Raw genomic sequence first — 23545 nt, 5'->3', positions numbered from 1 at the left:
TTCTTAATATCCTTAATCTCTTTAACCATCTCATTGAATTTATTAAGGAGTTTGGTTTGAATACCTATGATTAGTTGTCTCAACTCCTTTATGTCATCTGGAGGCTTATCTTGTTCCTTTAACTGGCCATAGTTTCCTGTTTCTTGGTATGGATTGTAATTCTTTGTTGGGGTCTTGGCATCTGGATTACTAGAGTATTTATTCTGGGTGCAGTTTTCCTCTTTAGCTTAGGGCTTCCTATCATTTCTCCCTTGCTGGTTGTTCAGTAGGAGCCAAGGTTGTAATTGGTGCTATTAGCTATGAAGGCTCAAGCTGCTCTCATTGTGCCAGGGAACAATGAAACTCCTTCCAATTTTCTCCTTTGCCAGGGGTAGGGACAGAGTTACATGTGTGTGGAACAATCCAAGTCATTCAGGCCTAGACTGTAGTTGCCCAGAGAGACTGATGAAGCTTCATGCCCCTTTTACCCCTACCTGGGGTGTTGATGGAGCTGTGGGTGTGGGCAGCAATCTATACAATGTGGGCCCAAGATGACCACAGTTGCTCTGGTAGACTGCTGATTATTCAGTCTATGCCAGCCAAATGTACCTGCAGTTACCTGGATAGGCTGGTGCAGGGTCTGGCAGCCTCCTCCCTGCCAGATGTGGGACTGAAGCCCAGTCTGGGGCTGCAGGCCAATTTGGGTGAAAGAAACTGGTTCCTACCATTACTGTGATTTCCAGTCAGGCCGGCTTCCCCTCACGTTAGGGGTGGAGTGCAAATGTTGCCTGCAGGCCTCTTTCTGACTTGGGGTGATTCATACCCCAGCTGTTCCCAGGCTTATACCTCGGCCAAATGAGTCTATGAATCAGTAGCCAAAATCGGCAGCCAACCATTTATTCCTCCCCTGTTTTTGGGAAATGGAGCTTCCAATTCCAGGCACAGAATAGCCCCTGGGGCGGTTCGTGCCACCAGAGTAAGATGCTCACTGGCCTCCACGGCTTGGCTGGTAAATCCTGGAGAGGCTGGTGCAGGTCCATACAGTTTGCTCCCTGCTGGAGGTGGGGTTGGGACCTAGGCCTGAGCTGCAATTTGACCTGGATGGAAAGAAGTCTGTCCCCACCAGCACTGTGATTTTCAGTCTGCCTCGCTTCCCCTCTTGCCAGTGCGGAGCTAAGATGGTGGCTACTGGCCTCTTTCTGGCTTGGACAGGCTCAAACTTCAGCTGTTCTCAGGATTATACTTGAGAGTGCTGAATTTACTCATCAGGAGCTGAAGTTCGTGCCCAACTGTCTTCCTCCCCCATTTTGGGAAGTAGAGCTTTCAACTCCAGCCGCAGAACAACTCTGGAGGCGGCTTGTGCTTCCAGTGGTGGATGGTCACCGGCCTCCGTGACGTGGAGGGCTCTACTTACAAGTCTTCTCTGTAGATGGGCAGTCTCCTCCTTCCATTCCTTCAAGGATGTTGTAGGAGGCTCTTCTGGCCTCCTGGAGGTCCCAAACAGGTACTTCAGCTAACACCAGAGAGCTCCAGGTGTTTGCTAACTGCCCTGGAGCAGGAGCTGACTCTAGGGGTTCCTTACTCTGCCACCATCTTGCTGGTTCTCTCTGCGATGTGGCTTTGATTTCCATTTCCATAGTATGCCTGCTACTTTTAAAACAAATAAATACGTCTATCTTAGATATGACACCAATGCATGAGCAACAAAAGAAAAAAATAACTAAATCTGACTTCCTCAAGTGAAAGTGAAAAGTCAACTGACAGGAAGCAAGAGTATATTTGGAAATTACATATCTGATAAGGGTTTAATATAATATCCAAAATATGTAGAGACTCCATATAACTCAATAACAAACAGAAAAATAATGCAATTAAAAATTACGCCAAGTACTTGAATAGACATTTTTTCTAAATGGCCAAAAGGTACCTGAAAAGATGCTCTATTTCATGAGCTATTAGATATATGCAAACCAAAAACACAATTAGATACCACTTCAAACTCATAAGGATGGCTATTAACAACAGAAAAAAAATGGAAAATAAAAACCGTTGATGACGATGCAGAGAAATAGTAACACTGTACAATGCTCCTGGGAATGTATATTGGTGCAGCCACAGTGGAAGACAGTTTCATGTATCCTCAGAAAGTTAAACATAGAATTACCACGTGACCTGGCAATTCCAAAGATTGGAAGCAAGAATTTGAACAGATATTTGTATACCAATGTTAATAGCTGCGTTATTAACAATAGCTAAAAGGTGGAAGCAAAGTAAGAGTCCATCAACAGATGAACAGATAAACAAAATGTGTTATATGCAGGCAGTGGAATATTATCCAGCCATAAGAAGGAATGAAGTTCTGATATATGCTGCAACACAGATGAAGCTTGAAGACAACATGTTGAGTGAAATCAGCCAGACACAAAAGGCCAAATAGTGCATGATTTCAATTATATGAAATATCTAGAATAGGCAAATTCATAGAGACTGAAAGTAGATTATAAGTTATCAGAAGCTGGGTGGGCAGGTGGAAATGGGCAATTTTTGCTTAACGGGTTCAGTTTCTGTTTGGGTCCTGGAAAAGATTTGGTAAAGGTTGTGATGGGAGTACAATACTGTGAAAGTAATTAATATACTGAATTGTACACATGAAAGTGGTTAATATGGAAACTTTTGCACTGTTTATGTTAACAAAATAACATTTTAAAACTAGGCTGCCCTGGGTGCCATCCTCCTCCTCACCTGCTGCCCTCTGCCCTCAGTGAAGAGGTTGTCCTAGTGTACACCCTTGGAAACTTCTCATCTAGATACTAAAGTCGTTTCCAAACACCATATGCTGCTGTTCTAGGGTCACATGTGATAATATTGATACAAACATAACCAGCAACAAAAATAAAACACATTTTATTCTTGAGGATTTCCTTATAAATCTATTTCATGTGGATTGTCTAGAGAAGGGCAAAGGACTTAGACAATTCAGGTAATGTCCTCAATGCTGTCATTTTCATCAGTTACAGAAGATAGAACCTGTTATGTTCACTGTAGGTCCCCAATGCCTGGCACTTAGTAGGTGCTCAGTGAGTATTTGTTGATTAATAGGAATAACTGTGCTTTCCAGCCCATTGCAGAGAGGAGCTCTTTCTAACTCAAAAGGTGAATACAGCCCCGGTGGTCAGCAGGGTGTCTGAGCCTGGAGGCCAGCAGTGACCAAGAGCGCCAGGCCAAACGGGGCCCAGGCTGCTGAGCGACCGGGTGGCCAGTGGTGCCTGAGCTCATGGGGACACTCGGCTCACTGTGGGGACTGAGGTGTCCCTGCCCAGGTGAAAGACGGGCCAAGGTTCTGGAGTAGACCCTGCCAGCCCGCCCTGCACGGCCCTGCTGGTGCCGGCACAGGCCTGGCCCTCTGAGGCCCCTCTCTGCCTGGGCTGGGGCTGGGCCGGCAGCCCGTGGCGAGGCCCCACTGGAATCCCATGGGCTCTGGGCAGCGTGGTGGAAGGCCCAGCTCAGATCAGTGTGGTCTGGAGCAGACAGGAGTTGGTGGAGGGTGAGAACTCCTAGTTAAGCAGGAGAGAAAGGGCAGCCAGGAAGCTGGAGGCTGGGCTAGACTCTGAACTCAGAGCATGGCCGAGCAGAGCAGGGAAGGAAGCAAGGCTGAGATGAGAATGAAGAAGCATATCGAGGACCCCATCCCCAAGGTGTCAGATTCCCAGGCTGGGGAGCATATAGCCCTGCTCATGGGAGCCTCTCCCCATGGGAGTGGGCAAATGTGCTTCGTGGGCCCCAAGAATCCAAGACCCATCCTGCTATCCCCCCTCTGTCAGATCCCCAGGGGAAGAGGTTGAGAAGCTTATCTGGAGCCCCAGGACCAGAGAGGTTTGTGTTTTCTCCCAAGAGTTCACAGCTTCAGACCTGGCAGAGGGGCAGGCCCTGGAGTGGGTAAGAAGGAGCTGGGCACCAACCTCGAGGTATAGGAGGTGATGGGAGAAGGGGCAGATGAGGAAGCAGAAAGCAGAGCAGAATGGTGTCACTGGCTGGCCTCCCACAGTGTGAACATGGATCAGTGAATACACAAGAGACCAGTTCTTCACATTCAGATAAGAGACATTTATTCAGGTGCTGGTCCCTTTCTCTGTGTAATTCTGGACTTGGTTCCAGAGGAGACATGGGCTGGGTGTGACTGCTGCTGTTAGAGCTTCTTCATTGCTTTCTTTATCCAGGGCAGGAAACGTGAGACTTTGGTGAAGACCCGTGGAGGTTTTCCAACTTTATTCCCATAGGACACAATGCCCTGGGCCACTTTGTTACAGACAAGGGGTCCCCCGGAGTCCCCCTGAGGACAGAAAGGGAAAGGACTGAGTCATTGTCCTCTTGGTTGTGCTGCCCCATGCCCACCCCCGGGAGCCCCCAGCTCTGGAGAAGGCCCCCCGGCTTGGTCTCCAGGGTGGGACGTGAGGTCAGGGCACACCTGTGTGGACCCCTCAGCTACAAGCTCTGACCCTGGGCTGAGCGGGCCCCTCCCCTCCACAGGGCTGAGCTTCCTCCCCCTGTGAAGGTGCTGTGGGTACTTGGTCCAGGCACTACTTAGGGACACAGAAGCAGGCAGGTGGGACTGGAACCCAGCTTGGAGGACGAGTCCACTCACCAAGGTAGGTCCTGCGCTGAGGGGGTGCCCGCTTTTAATTACTCCAGCCTGAGCGGCCATTAGGTCTAATGAATGTGCCCTGGGCAAGGGTCAGATGTTGCAAATTCATCCCCTGAGGTGCATGTTTCTCTGTATCCCCCTGTATGCTGGCAGAAGCACTAGTTGCTCCCCAGCTCTGGCTGCTCTCATCTTAGTCTCCAAGGAAAAAGTCCACAGCCTCGTGGGTGAAGAGTCCCAGCTGCCCGGGTCTCCAGGTTCCAGATCTTCCCCAACCATCCTCACCCTCGAGACAAGCAATGTGGATGGTACAACTCACCTTAAAGGAAGCCTTGTTTTTCTTTGGGTCCCCCACGCAAATCTGAGTGTCCTTGTTATAAAGCCCGGGGAAGGTGGATTGGCAAACCCGATCTTCCTGCACGGTCAGCTGCACCTCTTGCAGAGTGGTGGTTGAAATACCCACTGCTACCCACCCCCAGCCGGCCACACTGCACACCTGGCCTGGCCGCACCTGGGCCTGGCTCCTGGGCAGGCTGAGGGGGCGCACAGCTGCAGTCCATTTGGCCTTTCTCTCCAGCTGCAGGGGGAGGCAAGAAAGTCAGGAGCCTCCCTGACCAGGTGTCCCTGGAGGGGCTGCCTCTGTCTTCACTCTAGACTCTGGGTACTGGAATTGTAGAGCCAGGATTGAAAAGAAGGAGGGGACAGAGGTCCATGGGTGGAGAGATTCCCTGGACTCAGGGGAGCAATGGCCAGCAGCCAGGTGTGTCTTACCTGCAGTAACATGATGTCATTGGAGAGTGTGTTCTCATCATAGTCTGGGTGGCGGATGGCTTTCCTCACAGGAATGTGCTGCTGGGTGTTTTCCTGCACTCTTCTATTGTGGGCCCCCAGGGTGACATTTATTGAGCTGCACAGAGAAGAGAATGGACTGTGTGAGTGATGGGAGATACAGCCCAAGAGCCCGGAAGGATGCAGGCCACCCATGGGCAGGGCAGGGTGCAGCTGAGGGATATTGAGGGCCAGGAGGGCTCTTGGGCTGTGCGCTCTGCTCTTTGGAATCCCAGGTGGGATTCTGGAGCCAATGGCAACTGGCCCCATGGTTTCAAAGATGTGTTATCCCCAGGAGAACAAGTGACATAGTGTCTGTTTGCACTTAGACCCTAAGATGTGTCATCAGCTCCAAATATGCTAGGGCTAGTCTTTCTTTCTTCAGCAAAACCTAGGCACTAACCTTCCCTTCTCACCACAAAATCAGCTGTCCTCTTTCTCACCTTCCAAGCATCTGCTCTGGCCCTGCAGTGCTAAGAGTTGAGGAAGCCCCTTGGGAGAAGGCAGCGATAGGGCCCCTGGAGCATTCCCAGGGGGAAGTGGCCTTTGCCTGCTCCTACCTCCCAAAGCAGTGAGCAGCTGTCAGTACGAAGTTCTCTTGGATCAGGAAACCACCACAAAGATTCCACTTTCCCTTATTCACATACTGTATAAAAGCCATGTAGGGGCGTGAGTGGGGCTTGGCCTCATGTCCCCCGATGATCTTCCCTGAAAGAAAATTTTGTTCTGTTCATAGACACTCACTGATTCCAGCAGGCAGGCATCTGCATGGTGGTTCCAGAAGGGCTGGCCCTTTGGGAGCCTGGGATGGCCTGGGGCTGGAGGTTGGCAGGGCCTCTGCATCTTCCTCTGAGAAGGGAAGAGCAGCAGTTCTTGATCTCTAATACTTTGTTCTACATATAGTTGGAGGCAAGTGTACCTGTCTTAGGGATGGAAGCACCAGAGGCTCCTGAGAATTCCTTTTTGACTTTAGAAGTGAGATTTTAAGTGAAGTTCATTTGGTTGAAGTGAGCTTGTAAGACCCTCTGAGTCTTGTTTTGTCTAAGATGGTGCTGCTTCCTAATGGCCAAGACGGAAGTTTAGGAATCTCGATAATGTAGTGTTCTATTTCCTTGAGTGCATAACACTGTGGATGCCCAGTAAATATTCATTGGCTGCATGAAGGCATGGTTCCCAAATAGCCTCAGTTTGAGGGTTTGTGGCTAATGGTGGTAGAAATCCAGAAAGTAGAGAAGTTGGGGTCTGCCAAAGGCAGTGTTCCATCCTCACGAGAGTGACTAGCCAAGCCTGGGAAGGAAAGCAGAGTTGGAGAAGTGGACCAATGGGTCCTGGGATCTACCAGAGTCATAAACAACATCATGGGGACCATGATCCCACCAGTTATGTGGTCATATGAGCTTTGGGATTCCCTCCAAGGCAGAGGGGGTAATGGTGCACCTGTCTGGTCCCAAACACAGAAGCCAGGCCCATTGCCTCTGCATGGGATTAATTATTTTTAAATTTTGAAATAATTTCAAACTTACAAGATACTTCCAAAATGAGAGAAAACCAATAGCTAGAACTCCAATATACCCCTACCCAAATAGTCATATTTTCCAACTTTTAACATTTTGTTACTTTTGTTGTATCATTGTATCCCTATCCATCCATCATCTATCTATCTATCTATCTATCTATCTATCTATCTATCTATCTATCTATCTGTCTGTCTGTCTGTCTGTCTGTCTGTCTGTCTGTCTGTCTGTCTGTCTGTCTGTCTGTCTGTCTGTCTATCTATCTTAGTCAAAGGTGTGCTGATGCAAAATATCAGAAACCTGTTGCCTTTTATAAAGGGTATGTATTTTGGGGTAAAAGTTTATAGTTACAAGGTCCTGAAGAGTCCAACTAAAGGTTACTTCCTCATTCAATTCTGTTGCCAGCTGTTGAAGCAAGAATGTGGGTGACACATGTGAGGATTCTCACCCTCCATGGAACGGTGTCTTCTGATCTCAGCAGTAGGTTGGCATAGGTCTCCAGCTACTCTGTTCTCTTCAGCTGCGATCTATCAGGTGAATGGCTTATCTCTCTCCCATGGCTGCAGGATCAAAACTGACAAGGTTCTCTCTCTCCCTGTCTTCCACATCTTCTCCTGCGTGTTTTCTTGACTAAATGTTCCTTTATATAGCTCATCAGTGGGGTGGGGACTCAACTCTGACCATTCCCTAATGATCTGGTTGATAGAAAGATGTAACCTTGGTTTAATCAAGTAAACTTAAAACATTCGAATTATTTTTTTTATAAATGAAGTAGTTTTATTTAAAAAGATTTATTTAATTCCCCCTCCCCAACACCTGCACTTGCTGTCTGCTCTCTGTATCTGTTTACTGTGTGTTCTTCAGGTTCTGCTTGACTTCTCTTCTCGACTTCTCCTTAGGAGGCACCAGAAACTTATACCAGGACCTTTGATGTAGGAGAAGGGCACTCAGTTGCTTAAGCCACCGCAGCTCCCTGGTCTGCTGCATTTCTCACTGTCTCTTCTCTGCATCTCCCTTTTTTGTGTCATCTAGCTGTGCCAGCTCTTAACAGTGCAAGCCCTTTGCTCTCTGTGGTGTCTGCCAGCTTGCCTTGAATAGGAGGCCCTGGGAAATGAATCCTGGGCCTCCCGTATGGTATACAGGAGCCCATTCCTCAAGTCACATCTGCTTCCTAAAAGCTTTGAATTTAATACAATCCAAGTGTATCATGCCCAGAGGAATAGACAAATTTACCAACATAATCCTTATATATTTTGGGGGGCTCATAAATAATCTGAAACTGCCACTCTATCTATCGATCGATCTATTGATCTATCTATCGATCCCACCATCTGTCTCTATTTTCTAAACACTTGAGAATAGAATACTTACATCATTCCCCTTGAACACATAATACTTTCTATGTATATTTAGTCAGTACAAGAATATTTACTTATGTAACCACATTAAGTACAGTTACCAAGTTCAAGAAATTTGACATTGACATAAAATATACAGTTCATATTCTACATTTTAAATCATCCTAGTATTGTCTTTTTGGACATTTTCTCCTTCATTTTTAGATCCTGTGCAGAATCATGAATTGCATTTAATTGTCATTGTAACTTTAGTCCTCCTTCTAACTCTCTTTTTAAGAATTGTGAAACATATTCAATATAAAATTTCCCATCTCTGCCACTCCCAAGCAAACAATGTAGTGTCTCCAGGGGAATTTTAACGCTTTCTCTTTCTAAGTTTCTTGCCCTCTGTGATGCAATTCTAGGAAAATCCCACTTTCCAGATGACAATGGTAGGGCCTGGGGAAGGGATAGTACCCATTGCCTCTTCTTAGGAGAGCCCTGTGCCCTGCCTTTCCTGTCGATTGTCTATCCAGCATCACACTTGGGAGTCTGGGGTGAGCCTGGGGCTGGGTTTCAGAACATTCCTGGTAGATAGATGCACTAGAGATGTGCAGAAGGGGCAGGAGATCTTTGTCCCTTATGGGATGGGATCGACATCTGAGGGTGTGGATAGTCACTCACCTGCGTCTGCCGCAGGGGCCAGGAGAAAGGCCAACAGGAACAGGAGTGGCTGCATCTTTTCCAGCAGGTAGACCAGGTCAGAGCTGCTGGTGCTTCTTCTTGCTGTCTTTTATCCCTCAGGAGAGGAAGGAGCTGTTGTTGAGCTCAGAAACCTTGAGTTTCCCTCTGGTTTAGTGGTGCCTTATCACTGAAGGCTTTCTGTGAAAATTGTCCTTGACCCACACTCCCACCACCTATGCCTGATGACGTTCTCTGGGTGATTGTGTGAGAACCACGCAGTCACCACGTCCGTACCCATAACTGATGACTCAGAGCAGCCAGCTTGTTCCACCACAGGGAGGGGGCCCAAGTAGGATGTGGCATAGCCAGTTAGACGTCCTGGAGCCCCAGAAGCCTCCATGGCAGTTATAGTGTTTGAGCCATCAGTACTTTCATTTCTGTGCTGCTAAGTCCATCAGGAACCTAGCAGAATTGTGGTAGGCTCTTGTCCTTGCTAGGACCAAGCATATCGAAGATGGGTGTCTTTCTTTTAGAGAGTTCACCATATGGTTAAGAAGACAGAAACAGTAACCAGGTTACAATAAGGACCATGGTAGAGGCATGCATAAGGCAGTACAGAATGTGAACACTGTCTACTAATCCCATGTAGCTCAAGATTGTATTACCATCATCATCATCACCCATTACCCAAACATTTTTATTACCCCAAACAGAGATTCTCTATGAAATAAGTATTAACTCCCATTTCCTAAACCTATCCTGACCCAGGTAATCTGTTTTCTAATATCTGACTCTTTTGATTTGCTTATTCTTATAATTTCATATCAGGGAGTTCATACAATATTTTTTCTTTTGTGCCTGGCTTATTTAACTCAACATGATGGCTTTTTAATTTTTTAATTTTTATTTTTTTCTCTTTATTTATTTTTTTAATGTTATATTAAAAAATATGAGGTCCCCATATACCCCCCAACCCCCTCACCCCACTCCTCCGACGATGGCTTTTTTAGATGTTCATCTGTGCGTAGCGTGTATCAGGACTTCATGCTGAATGATATTCCATTGTATATATGTACTGGATTTTGTTGATGGACACTTTTGTTGCATTCACCTTTTGGCTAGTGTGAATAATACCTCTAAGAACGATGGTGTGCAAATATCTCTTCAGGTCCCTGCTTTCAACTCTTTTGAGTGTATACCCAGAAGTGGGATTGCTGGTTAATATGGTAATTCTATGTTAACTTTCTGAGGAACCTCTAAACTGTTTCCACAATGGTTGCATCATTTTACATTAAATGAATGTTCCTATAACTCCATATCCTCTCCAAAATTTCTTTTCTGATTAAAAAAAAATACTACCTATATTTGGGATGTGAAATGGTGTCTCCTTGTGGTTTTGATTTGCATTTTCTTGATGGCTAATGATGTTGACATATTTTCTTGTGCTTAATGTCCACTTGAATATATTCTTTGGAGATATGTCAATTCAAATGCTTTCCCCATTTTTAAATTGAATTGTTTGTCTTTTTGTTGTTGAGTTGTAGTATTTTTAAAATATATTCTAGATATCAAACCCTTGGTGGATATGTGGTTTTCAAAAATTTTCTCCTTTTCTGTAGGTTGTCTTTTTAATTTCATGATGAAGTCCTTGGATGCAGAAATGTGTTTAACTTTGTTAAAATCCCATTTATCTATGTTTTCTTTTCTTGCTCATATAGAATCAATGGATCATAGATGTAAGGGTTTATTTCTAAACTCTCAGTTCTATTCCATTTGTCTATTTGTCTGTCTGTGTACCAGTAGCATGCTGTTTTTTGATTACTGTAGCTTTGTAAGAAGTTTTAAAACCAGGAAGCATGATTCTTCCAACTTAATTATTCTTTTACTTCTTTTTCAGGATGGTTTTAGCTATTTGGGACCCCATATAAATTTGATGATAGGCTTTTCCAGTTATGCAAAGAAGGCCGTTAGAATTTTAATGGGATCGTTGGTCTATGTAAATCACTTCAGGTAGAATTGACATCTTTGACAATATTTAGTCTTCCCATTACATGAACACAGGATATTCTTTCATTTATTTTACTTCTTCTTTGAGTTCTTTTAGCAATATTATGTAGTTTTTTGCATACATGTCCATTACATTCTTGGGTAAATTTATTTCTGATGCTATATTCTTTTAGATGCTATCGTAAATGAAATTTTGTCTTAATTTCTTTTTCAGATAGTTCAATGATGGTTCGTAGAAGGCTAACTGGCATTTGTGTGTTTCTATTTTTATTTTGCGTCTTTGCTGAATTGATTTATTAGTTCTAGTAGCTTTTCTGTGGATTCTTTGAAATTTTCTACACATCGGTGGGTGATCTTTTGAAAACAAAAAGCAAAGTAACCGACATTAAATAATGTCATATGGTTAGAGTGAGTGGAAGCCAGCAGTACACACCACAACCAAAATCCAAATTTTATTCTCTACTAATCTTGGAAGGGATGGAAGACATGAGTAGGCACTTCTCAGCTCAGTATTCATGTCTTGGCTTTCTGGTGAGCCCAGGGACTCTCCTTCTCAGGCGGTATCTGAAGAATGGTTGGAGGCTCCTTAGGAAAGGAAGCTGGGAAGACTTAATGAAGGAAAGTGTATATACCTATGAGACGCTATACAGAAGACTCCTATCTCAAGCATTCCCTTTGGTGGGTCTCTTTACCTCATATGGTCACTCAAAACTTACTTTTGAAGGGACTTAGTGGCCCTACTTTATTGGTTTACAGTAAGCCTCTATTGACCTTCACTAATAGATATGAAAATACTAAGAGGGAAGTCAGTGAATCCCACTTTCCCTTGCTATCAAGCATCAATCACCTAACCTGTATTGTATTAATAACATACTTACCTGCCTGTCAATTCCTTTCCAAGGAGCAAAGACCACCAGATATGTAGAGCCCAAGATTGTGGAGACATAAGGAAAAGCTCTGACTGTGGGTTATTAGGTATAATAATGGGAGTGGGCATTCCTGCTGACATACCTTTATTTGTGGAAATCTGTTGTCTGTATATAGGAAAAACAAAGCCATATATTCACTGATGCTTTAAAGCATTTACTACATTCTGTAGGACACCATCCTGACCTCAGAGATTGTTATTTTGAGTCTTCAGTAGGCCAGGTGCTTCTGAGGGATATGGTAAGTAAGCCCATTTTGACCAAAGCAGAGTGCCAAGACAGGAAACATAACTTATTCTAATGGCTAATGTGCTGAAAGAAGTATGATAGTGAGTGAGAAGGGCAGATGGATATCAATACATGTGCCCTGAAGTGAATCAGCAAGATCCTGCCATTCTTTATGGTCCATCGCCTCCACAAGCTGACTCGGCAGTTCTCACCCTGGCTGGGCTGAGTCCTGACTCTTGTTGGTCTGGGGGAAATGAGAGGTGATGGAATGAGTATTGGTGATAGAGGCAATTCTATCCCTACTGTCAGTGAGGTCATCACAATATTTTATGCAAGGGAAGATTGTTTCCTCCAAAAGGGAGAGGGAGGATAATTTCAACAACAAGGAGATGTGAAGAAAGCAGCATGGTTCTGGTAGTACCTGTTTTTATTCCACCGCAATGTTCTTAGATTTCAGCTCAGCATAGAAAGGTGTTTTGAGCACTTGTTAAGAATGGCTGCCAGAGGAGCCCAGAGACTTTCTTTCCAGTGAAATCTGAGCAGAAGTTGTTCTCCTGTGGAGTGATGCCAGGAAGTCCTCACAGTGTGGTCGGTCTCTTGCTGACCTGGTGGTCAGGAGGCCTGGGCTCCGGTTGGGCTCTTCCTACCTCTGTGGTACCTTTAGCCAGTCACTATCTCTTCATGTTACTGGTGTCCTCATCTCTCACAGGAGGATGTGAGCTTACAACAGTGGCTTTCAAACTTATTTTAAATCACAGAACCATTTCCTCTATTAAATATTGTACCTAAATTGAATATGTATGTTTTTAAAAAACTCTCAAAAATATTATATCTTTGTTTTGCTTTCTGTATTTTCCTTTTTTGCCTTTACTAATTAAGTTACCAGATCCTTACTCTGTCTTGGATGCATAGATTTTTTTCCAGCCACAAATCAGAATCTGTGTGATAACACTGCTCTTGTATTGTCAAAGTGTGCAAGGTCATTAAGAGACTGGGTTGCAGCATGTTTTGTGGAAAGTAAGCCACGAAAGGACATTTCTTTTGAGGGCTTCATGGACCCAGAGGGAGATATTATCTCCATGTCATAAAATTGTGTAGTGTTGCACATAGTGGAGTAAGGGGTGCATTAAGCCAGACTGGAACGGAGCTTCAGGTCTCGGGGAGTGCACCATAATAGTGGCAAAACCTTGGAGGGATGTCTGCTGGGTGCGTCTGGGAGATTATATTCAGCAAAAAGTCACATTACTCCATGTGTGGAAACCTAGCCAAGAACATCCCAGCATTGAGAGGTCAAGGGTGTATTGGGATCTTTGGATGTAACAGGAAACCTGAAGGCCTAAAGCTAGAAGTGTTTTGACATTAATTAATATACTGAATTGTACACATGAAAGTGGTTCATATGGAAACTTTTGCACTGTATATATGTTAAGAAAATAAAATTTAAAACCAGCTGCCCTGGTTGCCATCTTCCTCCCCACCTGCTGCCCTCTCCCCTAGGTGAAGAGGTTGTCCTAGTGTACACCCTTGGAAACTTCTCATTTAGATACTAAAGTAATTTCCAAATACCATTTGCTGCTGTTCTAGGGTCACATGTGATAATATTGATACAAACATAACCAGCAATGAAAATAAAGCACATTTTATTCTTGAGGATTTCCTTATAAATCTAGTTCATGTGGATTATCTAGAGAAGGGCAAAGGACTTAGACAATTCAGGTAACATCCTCAATGCTGTCATTTTCATCAGTTACAGAAGATAGAACCTGTTATGTTCACTACAGGTCCCCAGTGCCTGGCACTTAGTAGGTGCTCAGTGAGTTTGTTGATTAATAGGAATAATTGTGCTTTCCAGCGCATTGCAGAGAGGAGCGCTTTCTAACTCAAAAGGCGGATACAGCCGCAGTGGTCAGCAGGGTGAATGAGGCTGGAGGCCAGCAGTGACCAAGAGCATCAGGCCAAATGGGGCCCAGGCTGCTGAGTGACCAGGTGGCCAGTGGTGCCTGAGCTTATGGGGACACGTGGCTCACTGTGGGGACTGAGGTGGCCCTGCCCAGGTGAAAGACGGGCAAAGGATCTGGTAGTCCCTGCCAGCCCGCCCTGCATGGCCCTGCTGGTGCCGGCACAGGCCTGGCCCTCTGAGGCCCCTCTCTGCCTGGGCTGGGGCTGGGCCGGCAGCCCGTGGCGAGGCCCCACTGGAATCCCACGGGCTCTGGGCAGCGTGGTGGAAGGCCCAGCTCAGATCAGTGTGGTCTGGAGCAGACAGGAGTTGATGGAGGCTGAGAACTCCTAGTTAAGCAGGAGAGAAAGGGCAGCCAGGAGGATGGAGACTGCGCTGGGCTCTGAACTCAGAGCACAGCCGAGCAGGGCAAGGAAGGAGACAAGGCTGAGATGAGAATGAAGAAGCATATCGAGGACCCCATCCCCAAGGTGTCAGCTTCCCAGGCTGGGGAGAGTATAGCCCTGCTCATGGGAGCCTCTCCCCATAGGGTTGGCACATGTGCTTCATGAGCCCCAGAAATCCATGACCCATCCTGCTATCCCCTCTTTCTGCCAGTTACCCCTGGGGAAGAGGGTGAGAAGCTCACCTGGAGCCCCAGAACCAGAGAAGTTTTTGTTTTCTCCTGCGGGTTCTCAACTTCCTTGTTCTCAGACCTGGAAGAGGGGCAGGCCCTGGAGTAGGTATGAAAGAGGTGGGCACCAACCTTGAGGTGTAGGGAAGGTGGTGGGAGAAGGGGCAGGTGAGGAAGCAGAAAGTATAGCAGAGTGTGGGCATCACACATTGTGAACAAGGATCAGTGAATACACGTGAGACCAGCTCTTTCTGTTCACATAAGAGACATTTATTCAGGTGCTGGGCCCTCTTTCTGTATAAATCTGGACTTGGCTCCAGAGGAGACGTAGGCTGGGTGTGATTGCTGCTGTTAGAGCTTCTTCATTGCTTCCTTTATCCAGGGCAGGAAACGTGACTTTGGTGAAGACTGCTGGAGGTTTCCCAATTTTATTCCCATAGGAGACAATGCCCTGGGCCACGTTGTTACAGACAAGGGGCCCCCCGGAGTCCCCCTGAGGACAGAAAGGGGAAGGACTGAGTCATTGTCCTCCTGGTTTGCTGCCCCACGCCCACCCCAGGAGCCCCCAGCTCTGGAGAAGGCCGCTCGGCTTGTTCTCCAGGGTGGGATGTGAGGTCAGGGCATACCTGTGTGGACCCCTCAGCTACAAGCTCTGACCCTGGGCTGGGTGGGCCCCTCCCCTCCACAGGGATGAGCTTCCTCCCCCTGTGAAGGTGCTGTGGGAACTTGGGTCCAGGCACTGCTGAGGGACACAGAAGCAGGGAGGTGGGGTTGGAACCCAGCTCAGAGGACGAGTCCACGCACCAAGGTAGGTGCTGCTCTGAGGGAGTGCCTGCTTTTAATTATCCCACCCTGAGGGGCCACTAGGTCTAATGACTGTACCCTGGGGAGAGGTCAGATGTTGCAAATTCATCTCCTGAGGGGCATGTTTAACCATAACCCCCTGTATGCTGGCAGAAGCACTAGTTGCTCCCCAGCTCTGGCTGCTCTCATCTTGGTTTCAAGGAAAAAGTCCACAACCTCGTGGGTGAAGAGTCCCAGCTGCCCGGGTCTCCAGATTTCAGATCTTCCCCAACCATCCTCAACCTACAGACACACATGTGGATGGTAGAACTCACCTTAAAGGAAGCCTTGTTTCTCTTTGGGTCCCCCATGCAAATCTGAGTGTCCTTGTCATAAAGCCTGGGATGCGTGGATTGGCAAACCCGATCTTCTGCACAGTTTTTAATTTGCAGTTTGTTGAATTGAAATACCCACCGTGACCCACCCCCACCGGCCACACTGCACACTTGGCCTGGCCATACCTGGGCCTGGCTCCTGGGCAGGCTGAGGGGGCACACAGCTGTAGTCCCTTTGTCTTTTCACTGCAGCTGCAGGGGGCGGGGGGGAGGCAGAAAAACAGGTGCCTCCTGGAGCAGTAGTCCCCAGAGGGGCTGCCTCTGTCTTCTTTCTAGACTCTGGGACACTGAAATTGGAGAGCTAGGATGGAAAAGAGGGAGGGGACAGGGGACTCAGTGGGTGGAGAAATTGTCTGGACTCAGGAGAGCAAGGGCCAGCAGCCAGGTATGCCTTACCTGCAGTAACATGATGTCATTGGATAATATGTCATCATCATAATCTGGGTGGGGAATGGCTTTCCTCACAGGGATGCGTTGCTGGGTCTTTTCCTGCACTCTTCTATTGTGGGCCCCCAGGGTGACATTTATTGAGCGCACAGAGAAGAGAATGGATGGTATGTGTGATGGGAGATACAGTCTAGGAGCCCTGAATGATGTAGGGCAGCCTGGGGCAGGGTGGGGTGCAGCTGAGGGATATTGAAGGCCAGGAGGGCCATTGGGCTGTGCCCTCTGCACTTTGGAAGCCCAGGTGGGATTCTGGAGCTGTTGGCAACTGGCCCCGTGGTTTTCAGAGATGCGTTACCCCAGGAGAACAAGTGACATAGTGTTTGTTTGCACTCACACCCTAAGATGTGTCACCAGCTCCAAATACGCTAGGGCCAGTCTTTTCTTCAGCAAAACCTTTGACACTGACCTTCCCTTCTCACCACAAAATCAGCTGTCCTCTTTCTCACTCTCCAAGCATCTGCTCTGGCCCTGCAGTGCTAAGAGTCAAGGAAGCCCCTTGGGTAAAGGCAGAGATGGGGCCCCTGGAGCATCCCCAGGGGGAAGTGGCCTTTGGCTGCTCCTACCTCCCAAGGCAGTGAGCAGCCATCAGCATGAAGTTCTCGCATCAGGAAACCACCACAGAATTTCCTTTGCCCCTTAACCCATATACAATATATGCTACATAGGGGTGGGAGTGGGGCTTGGCCTCGTGTCCCCCGATGAACTTCCCTGAAAGAAAAGTCTGTTCTGCTCGTGGACACCCACTGATTCCAGCAGGCAGGCATTTGCGTGGTTGCTCCAGAAGGGCTGGTCCTTTGGGAGCCTGGGATGGCATGCTGCTGGAGGCTGGCAGGGCCTCTGCATCTTCCTCTGAGAAGGGAAGAGCAGCAGTTCTTGATCTGTAAGTACTTTTTCTACACAGAGTTGGAGGCAAGTATACCTGTCTTAGGGACTGAAGCACCAGAGTCTCCTGAGAATTCCTTTTTGATCTTATAAGTGAGATTTAAGTGAAGTTCATTTGGTTGAGGTGAGTTTCTAGGGCCTCTCTGAGTCCTGTTATGTCTAAGATGGTGCTGCTTCTTAATGGTCAGGAGGTATTTTTAAGGATCTCCATATTGTAGTGTCCTATTTCCTAGAGCACATAACACAGTGGGTACCCAGTAAATGCTCAGTGGCTGCATGAAGGCATGGCTCCCAAATAGCGTCAGGATGAGGGTTGTGGGGCTAAGACTGGTGGGAATCTGGAAAGCAGAGAAGTTGGGGGCTGCCAATAACGGTGGTCCATTCTGATAAGAGGGCGCTGCCAAGCCTGGGAAGAAAATCAGAGTTGGAGAAGTGGACCAAGGGGCCCTGGAACAGAGCAAAGACAAAAACATTGTCATGGGGACCATGATCCCACCAATTATGGGGTCAGCTGAACTTTGGGATTCCCTCTGAAGCAGAGGGGGTAATGGTGCACCTGTCTGGTCCCAAACACTGAAGCCAGGCCCATGCTGCCTCTTTACGAATTAGTTATTTTTAAATTTTGAAATAAATTCAAACTTATAAGACACTTGCAAAATGATCCAAAATCAAAAGCTAGAACTCCAATATACCCCCACCCAAATACTCATATTTTCCAACTTTTAACATTTTACTACATTTGTTGTATGATTGTATCCCTATCTTCTATCCATCCCTCTATCTATCTATCTATCTATCTATCTATCTATCTATCTATCTATCTATCTATCTATCCATCTATCTATCATCTATTTATCTATCTATATGTCTGTCTATCTTAGCCAAAAGCTGATGATGCAAAGTACCAGAAATATGTTGCCTTTTCTGAAGGGTATTTATTTTGGGGTAAAAGTTTATAGTTTCAAGGCCCTGAAGAGTCCATCTCACAGTTGCATCCTCACTCAACTGTAGCCACATGTTGAAGCAAGATGGTGGGTGACATCTGTGAGGGTTGTCACCATCCATGGGACAGCATCTTCTGATCTCAGCTGTAGGCTGGCATAGGGCTCAGCTGCTCTGTTCTCTTCAGCTGCAAAGTATAAGACAAATGGCTGCTCTCTCTCCTAGGGATCCAGATCAAAACTGACAAGGTTCTCTCTCTCCTTGTCTTCTGTATCTTCTCCTGTGTGTTTTCTTGACTGAATGTCTGTTTATATAGTTCATCAATTGGGTGGGGACCCAACTCTGACCATTCCCTAATGACATGGTGGAATTAAAGCCATAAATTTTATTTAATCAAGTAAAGTTAAAACTTTTGAAAGTTTTTTAAAATAAATGAAGTCGTTAAAAAATATATTTATTTTATTTACCATTCCCCAGCCCCCGCCCTGCTGCCTGTATAGCTGTCTGCTTTCTGTATCCATTAGCTGTGTGTTCTTCTGGGTCTGCTTGACTTCTCTTCTCATCTTCTCTTTAGTAGGCACCAGGAACTTATACCAGGACTTTTGATGTAGGAGAGAGGCACTCAGTTGCTTAAGCCACCGCAGCTCCCTGGTCTGTTGCATCTCTCACTGTCTCTCATCTCCATCTCCCTTTGTTGTGTCATCTTGCTGCACCAGCTCTCAACCGTGCAAGCCCTCTGCTCTCCGTACTGTCTGCCAGCTTGCCTTCACCAGGAGGCCCTTGGAAATGAACCCTGGGCCTCTCATAGGGTTGACAGGAGCCCAATTGCTTGAGCCACATCTGCTTCCTAAAACCTTTGAATTTAATACAACCAAAGTGTATCGTGCCCAGAGGAATAGACCAGTTTACCAACATAATCCTTATATCTTTTTGGGGGATCAAAAATAAGCTCAAACTGCCACTCTATGTATGTATGTATGTATGTATGTAGCTATCATCTATCTATCTATCTATCTCTCTCTGTGTACCACCATCTATCTCTATTTTCTAAACACTTGAGAATAGAATGCATATATCATACTCCTTGAACAAATAATACTTCCATGTATATTTCATCAGAATAAGGATATTTACTTATGTAACCATGTTAAGTACAGTTACCAAGTTCAAGAAATTTGGCATTGATAAAAATTATACAGTTCATGTTCTACTTTTTAAATCATCCTAGTACTGTCTTTTTGGACATTTTCTCCTTCATTATTGGTTCCAGTCCAGAATCATGATTTGCATTTAATTGGTCAGTGTAATTTTAGTCATCTTTCTAACTCTTCTTTTTAAGAATTGTGGAAACATATATTCAACATAAAATTTCCCATCTCTGCCACTCCCAATCCTAGAATGTAGTGTCTCCAGGGGAATTTTAACATTTTCTCTTTCTCAGTTTCCTGCCCTCTGCCATGCATTTCTAAGAAAATCCCACTTTCCAGATGACAAGGGTAGGGCCTGGGGAAGGGATAGTACCCACTGCCTCTTCTCAGGAGAGTCCTCTGCCCTGCCATTCCTGCCAATTGTCCATCCAGCATCACACTTGGGAGTCTGGGGTGAGCCTGGGGCTGGGTTTCAGAACATTCCTGGTAGATAGACGCACCAGAGATGTGCAGAAGGGGCAGGAGATCTTTGTCCCTTATGGGATGGGATCGACATCTGAGGGTGTGGATAGTCGCTCACCTGTGTCTGACCCAGGGGCCAGGAGAAAGGCCAACAGAAACAGGAGTGGCTGCATCTTCCAAGGCAGGTCAGAGCTGCTGGTGCTTCTTCTTGCTGTCTGTTATCCCTCAGGAGAGGAAGGAGCTGTTATTGAGCTCAGAAACCTTGCATTTCCCGCTGGTTTTGTGGTGCATTATCACTGAAGACTTTCTATGAAAGCTGTCCTTGACCCCCATCCACCACCTATGCCTGAGGACATTCTCTGGTTGGTTGTGTGAGAACCATGTAAGTCACCATTTTGGTACCCATAACTGATGATTCAGGGCAGACAGCTTGTTCCAGGACAAGGTGGGAGCCCAAGTGTACAAAATGGCACTGTAGGATGTGGCATAGCCAGTAGAGGTCCTGGAGCTCCAGAAACCTCCGTGGTAGTTCTAGTGTTTGAGCCATCAGTATTTTCATTTCTATGCTGCTAAGTCCATCAAGAACCAACAGAGAGGTGGGGCAAGATGGTGTCTGAGTGAGTGCACCTCATAATCTCTCCTGCAAAGAAGCGGCTGAGTAGGGTTGGAGTCCTGCTGGACTGGGCTGTTTTGGGTGCTTGCAGGGCAGGAGGTGTCTGGACGTTGATTGGGTGAGGCAGTGATAGAAGAGATTCATGCAAGGGGTAGAATTTTGGGTCTCTTACACAGAGGTCAGAAGTTGTGGGTGGACTCCTGCCCCTAGGCTGGTGGCCCGGCTGTGGTGATTCCTGAAAACTTTGTTGTGCTGAGGTGTTTCCAAACCCTGAGTGGGCTGTTTCGGGGGCCTGCAGGGCAGGAGGTGTCTGGATGTTGATTTGGTGAGACAGTGATGGAGGAGATTCTTGCGAGAGGTGGAATTTTGCGTTTCTGACATGGAGGTCAGAAGTTGTGGGCAGGACCCCTCCCCTTAGGGCTGGTGGCTGGGCCGTGGTGATCCCTGAAATCTTTGTTGTGCTGCGGTGTTCCCAAACCCCGTGTTAACCAGATGCGTGGTTCCCAGCTCTGTATCCCCTAAACCCCGGTAGCCCATGCTCCAGAGACTCACACACCTTGATTCTGCAATATCACGGACTTCCTCAGACCCTGAAGTCTGTCTGAGGTCCTTGATTACCCTAGCCCTCCACTTTTTTTGTTGTTTTTTATTTTTCTCCTTGAGCTTGGAGGAGTGTGCCAGCTGACTTGGGGAGAGTCTGAGAAGAAAGGAGAGGCGAATCTGCCAAGGAAGCCCAATTTACCTAAACATCCTGGGATAGGAAACTTGGTCTGGGAGAAGGTGGAGTCAGAAAATCAATTAGACCTCCCCTAGCACAGCTAAGGGGGAAGGATTGTAGGATGTGCTATCCAATCTTCCAATAGCATATTTGGGGTTTCTGGTGAGGTGTAGGTGCTCTCACGCTGGAAATAAAGAGTCGTAGCCTTCTCTGTTGAGCTGGTTCAACAAGGACCCAATTGAATCTCCTACTGGACCTCTCAGGCAGCTTTCCTGCTGCCCTGGGAGAGAGAGAAGTGAGGAAGGGAGAAAGGGGGAAGGTCAGATCCCACCATTTTATTTAACCGCGAAGGGGATTCCTAGCTTGAAACATTGGTTCTTTTTTGTTGTTGTTGTTTTGTGGTTGCTAATATTGAATTATCTCCTGGTCTTTTCTCCCATTTTATTCCCCAAGGTCCTTTTTCATTTATTTGTTTTTTTTTCTCTTTTTCTTGCTTGTTTCCCCCCCCTTTTCTTTGCCTCCCCATTTTCTCTTCCCCTTTTTTTTCTTTTCTCTCTTTTTCTTCTTTTATATTTTATTTTCTTTGTATAATAGGTGCTGCAGGGAGCACTTCACATTTGCTGTGTTTCCTCAACCTCCATTTCCTCTTTTCTGTGTGTATTGATTTTGGCCACCTATACTATCCCCTTTCCCCTACATCTTTCTATCCTCCATCATCTACTGTTTCTCTCACATTCCACCTCCCTTTCTTTGGCCCCCAAATTGTCTGACTTTTTATTTCTAATACCTTTGTTCTGTTTTCTGTCTTTTATCCACTCTTGATATTATTGCTTTTCCTTTCTCTTTCCCTCTCTCATGAACACTGGCCTTTTAATTCATACTATATTCCTCCCCATATTCAGTTTACTGTCTCATTATAGGTACTCTACTTACTGCTCTAACTCTACACAACTTACATGAGTCTAATATCCATTCTCCTAGATCTCATATTGTTGCTCTGTTAACATTTATTACCAATACTACTTTATACATTCTCTTTTCTTACTCATTTTGCTTTCCCTGGCCCTAATATTTTCCTTCAAAGTGAACTTAGCTAGCTACAAGAAAATAGAGTAAGAAGAAAAAAGTGACAAAGAGAAGGCATAACACTTATGCACGAACAACAACTAATTAATCCCCAAGACTAGACAAAGAAGCTAAGGAACTGATTAAACCCATCAAGATAAAATGATGACCAGACAGCAACAAAAAACTACAAACCAAACCAATAATTAGGAAAACATGGCTGAATCCAATGAACAGACTAAAAACCAGGAAGGGGAGCAGAACATCGGACAAATAGTTAAAGATCTCAAAACATATATTAGAGACCAACTTAATGAAGTAAAGGAAGAGATTAACAATATGAGGAAAACACTTGGAGAGAATGCAGAAGAAATTGCAGACATACACAAAAAGATAACAGATATGATGGTGATGAACACTAGGTCAAGAAATCAAAAATACACTCTCAGCAAATAGCAGCAGATCAGAAGAGGCAGAGGAGAGAATTAGTGACATGGAAGACAGTACATCTGAAATCAAACAGATAGTATAACTGATCGATAAAAAGATAGAAAAAATCCATCTGGGACTTAGGGACCTGAATGACAATGCAAAATGCACAAACATATGTATTAAAGGCATCCCAGAAGGAGAAGAGAAGGGAAAGGGGACAGAAGGAGTGTTGGAGGAAATAATGGCTGAAAACTTCCTAAATTTACAGAGGGAGATGGATGTACATGTCCAGGAAGCATAGCACACCCCAAACACCATAAATCCTGACAGGCCTACCTCAAGACATATACTTGTCAAATTATCCAATGGTCAAGACAAAGAGAAAATTCTAAAAGCAGCAAGAGAAAAGAGAACCATCACATACAAGGGAGGCTCCATAAGATTAAGTGCTGGTTTCTCATCTGAAACCATGGAGGCAAGAAGGCAGTGGTATGATATAGTCAAGGTACTAAAAGAAAAAAATTTCCAACCAAGAATACTCTACCCAGCTAAGCTAGCATTCAAAAATGATGGAGAATGCAAAATATTCACAGATAAACAGAAATTAAAAGAGTATGCCAACAAGAGCCTGCCCTTCAAGAAATACTAAAGGGAGTTCTACAGGAAGAAAGGAAAAAACAGGAGAGGCAGAGTTGGAGGAGATTGTAAGAGCAACAAAAAAGATGAAAAGAGAAGGAAAAAAACAAAATATGACAAACACAAGTCCAAAGAAAATATGGCTAACATAAATAATTCCTTGAAAGTAATAACACTGAATGTCAATGGATTAAACTCACCCATCAAAAGATTCAGACTGGGACATTGGATAAGGAAATATGACCCATCTCTATGCTGTCTACAAGAAACACATCTTAGACCCAGGGATTCCTGGAGGCTGAAAGTGAAT

The 23545-nt window shown here is 45.7% G+C and overlaps 1 protein-coding gene and 1 pseudogene across 1 annotated transcript; both read right to left on the bottom strand.

Annotated features, from left to right (window-relative positions):
- Positions 1–4059: 4059 nt before the first annotated feature.
- Positions 4060–9217, bottom strand: LOC101419645 (granzyme H-like). The gene is made up of 5 exons (XM_004477469.4): positions 8982–9217; positions 6007–6154; positions 5390–5525; positions 4938–5195; positions 4060–4309 (listed from the first exon to the last, which is right to left on the bottom strand). Exons 1-5 carry the CDS (start codon positions 9034–9036, stop codon positions 4166–4168), a joined length of 741 nt encoding a protein of 246 aa, XP_004477526.1. The 5' UTR covers positions 9037–9217; the 3' UTR covers positions 4060–4165.
- Positions 9218–15063: 5846 nt separating this feature from the next.
- On the bottom strand, positions 15064–19944 carry LOC101419211 (granzyme H-like; annotated as a pseudogene).
- Between the last annotated feature and the right edge of the window lie 3601 nt (positions 19945–23545).

This window comes from Dasypus novemcinctus, chromosome 3 (genome assembly GCF_030445035.2).
Source record: "Dasypus novemcinctus isolate mDasNov1 chromosome 3, mDasNov1.1.hap2, whole genome shotgun sequence".
NCBI classification, from domain to species: Eukaryota; Metazoa; Chordata; class Mammalia; order Cingulata; family Dasypodidae; genus Dasypus; species Dasypus novemcinctus.
The sequence above is the reverse complement of the archived record's forward strand: the minus strand, read 5'-3'. Positions and strand labels throughout refer to the sequence as shown.

Coding starts and splice junctions, on each gene's coding strand:
- LOC101419645 (XM_004477469.4), bottom strand. CDS start 9,036: ATGCAGCCACTCCTGTTCCTGTTGGCCTTTCTCCTGGCCCCTGCGGCA. Junction 6,155..8,981: donor GGCCCCTGCGGCAGACGCAG/GTGAGTGACTAT, acceptor ATTTTCTTTCAG/GGAAGATCATCGGGGGACAT. Junction 4,310..4,937: donor AAAACAAGGCTTCCTTTAAG/GTGAGTTGTACC, acceptor TTCTGTCCTCAG/GGGGACTCCGGGGGACCCCT.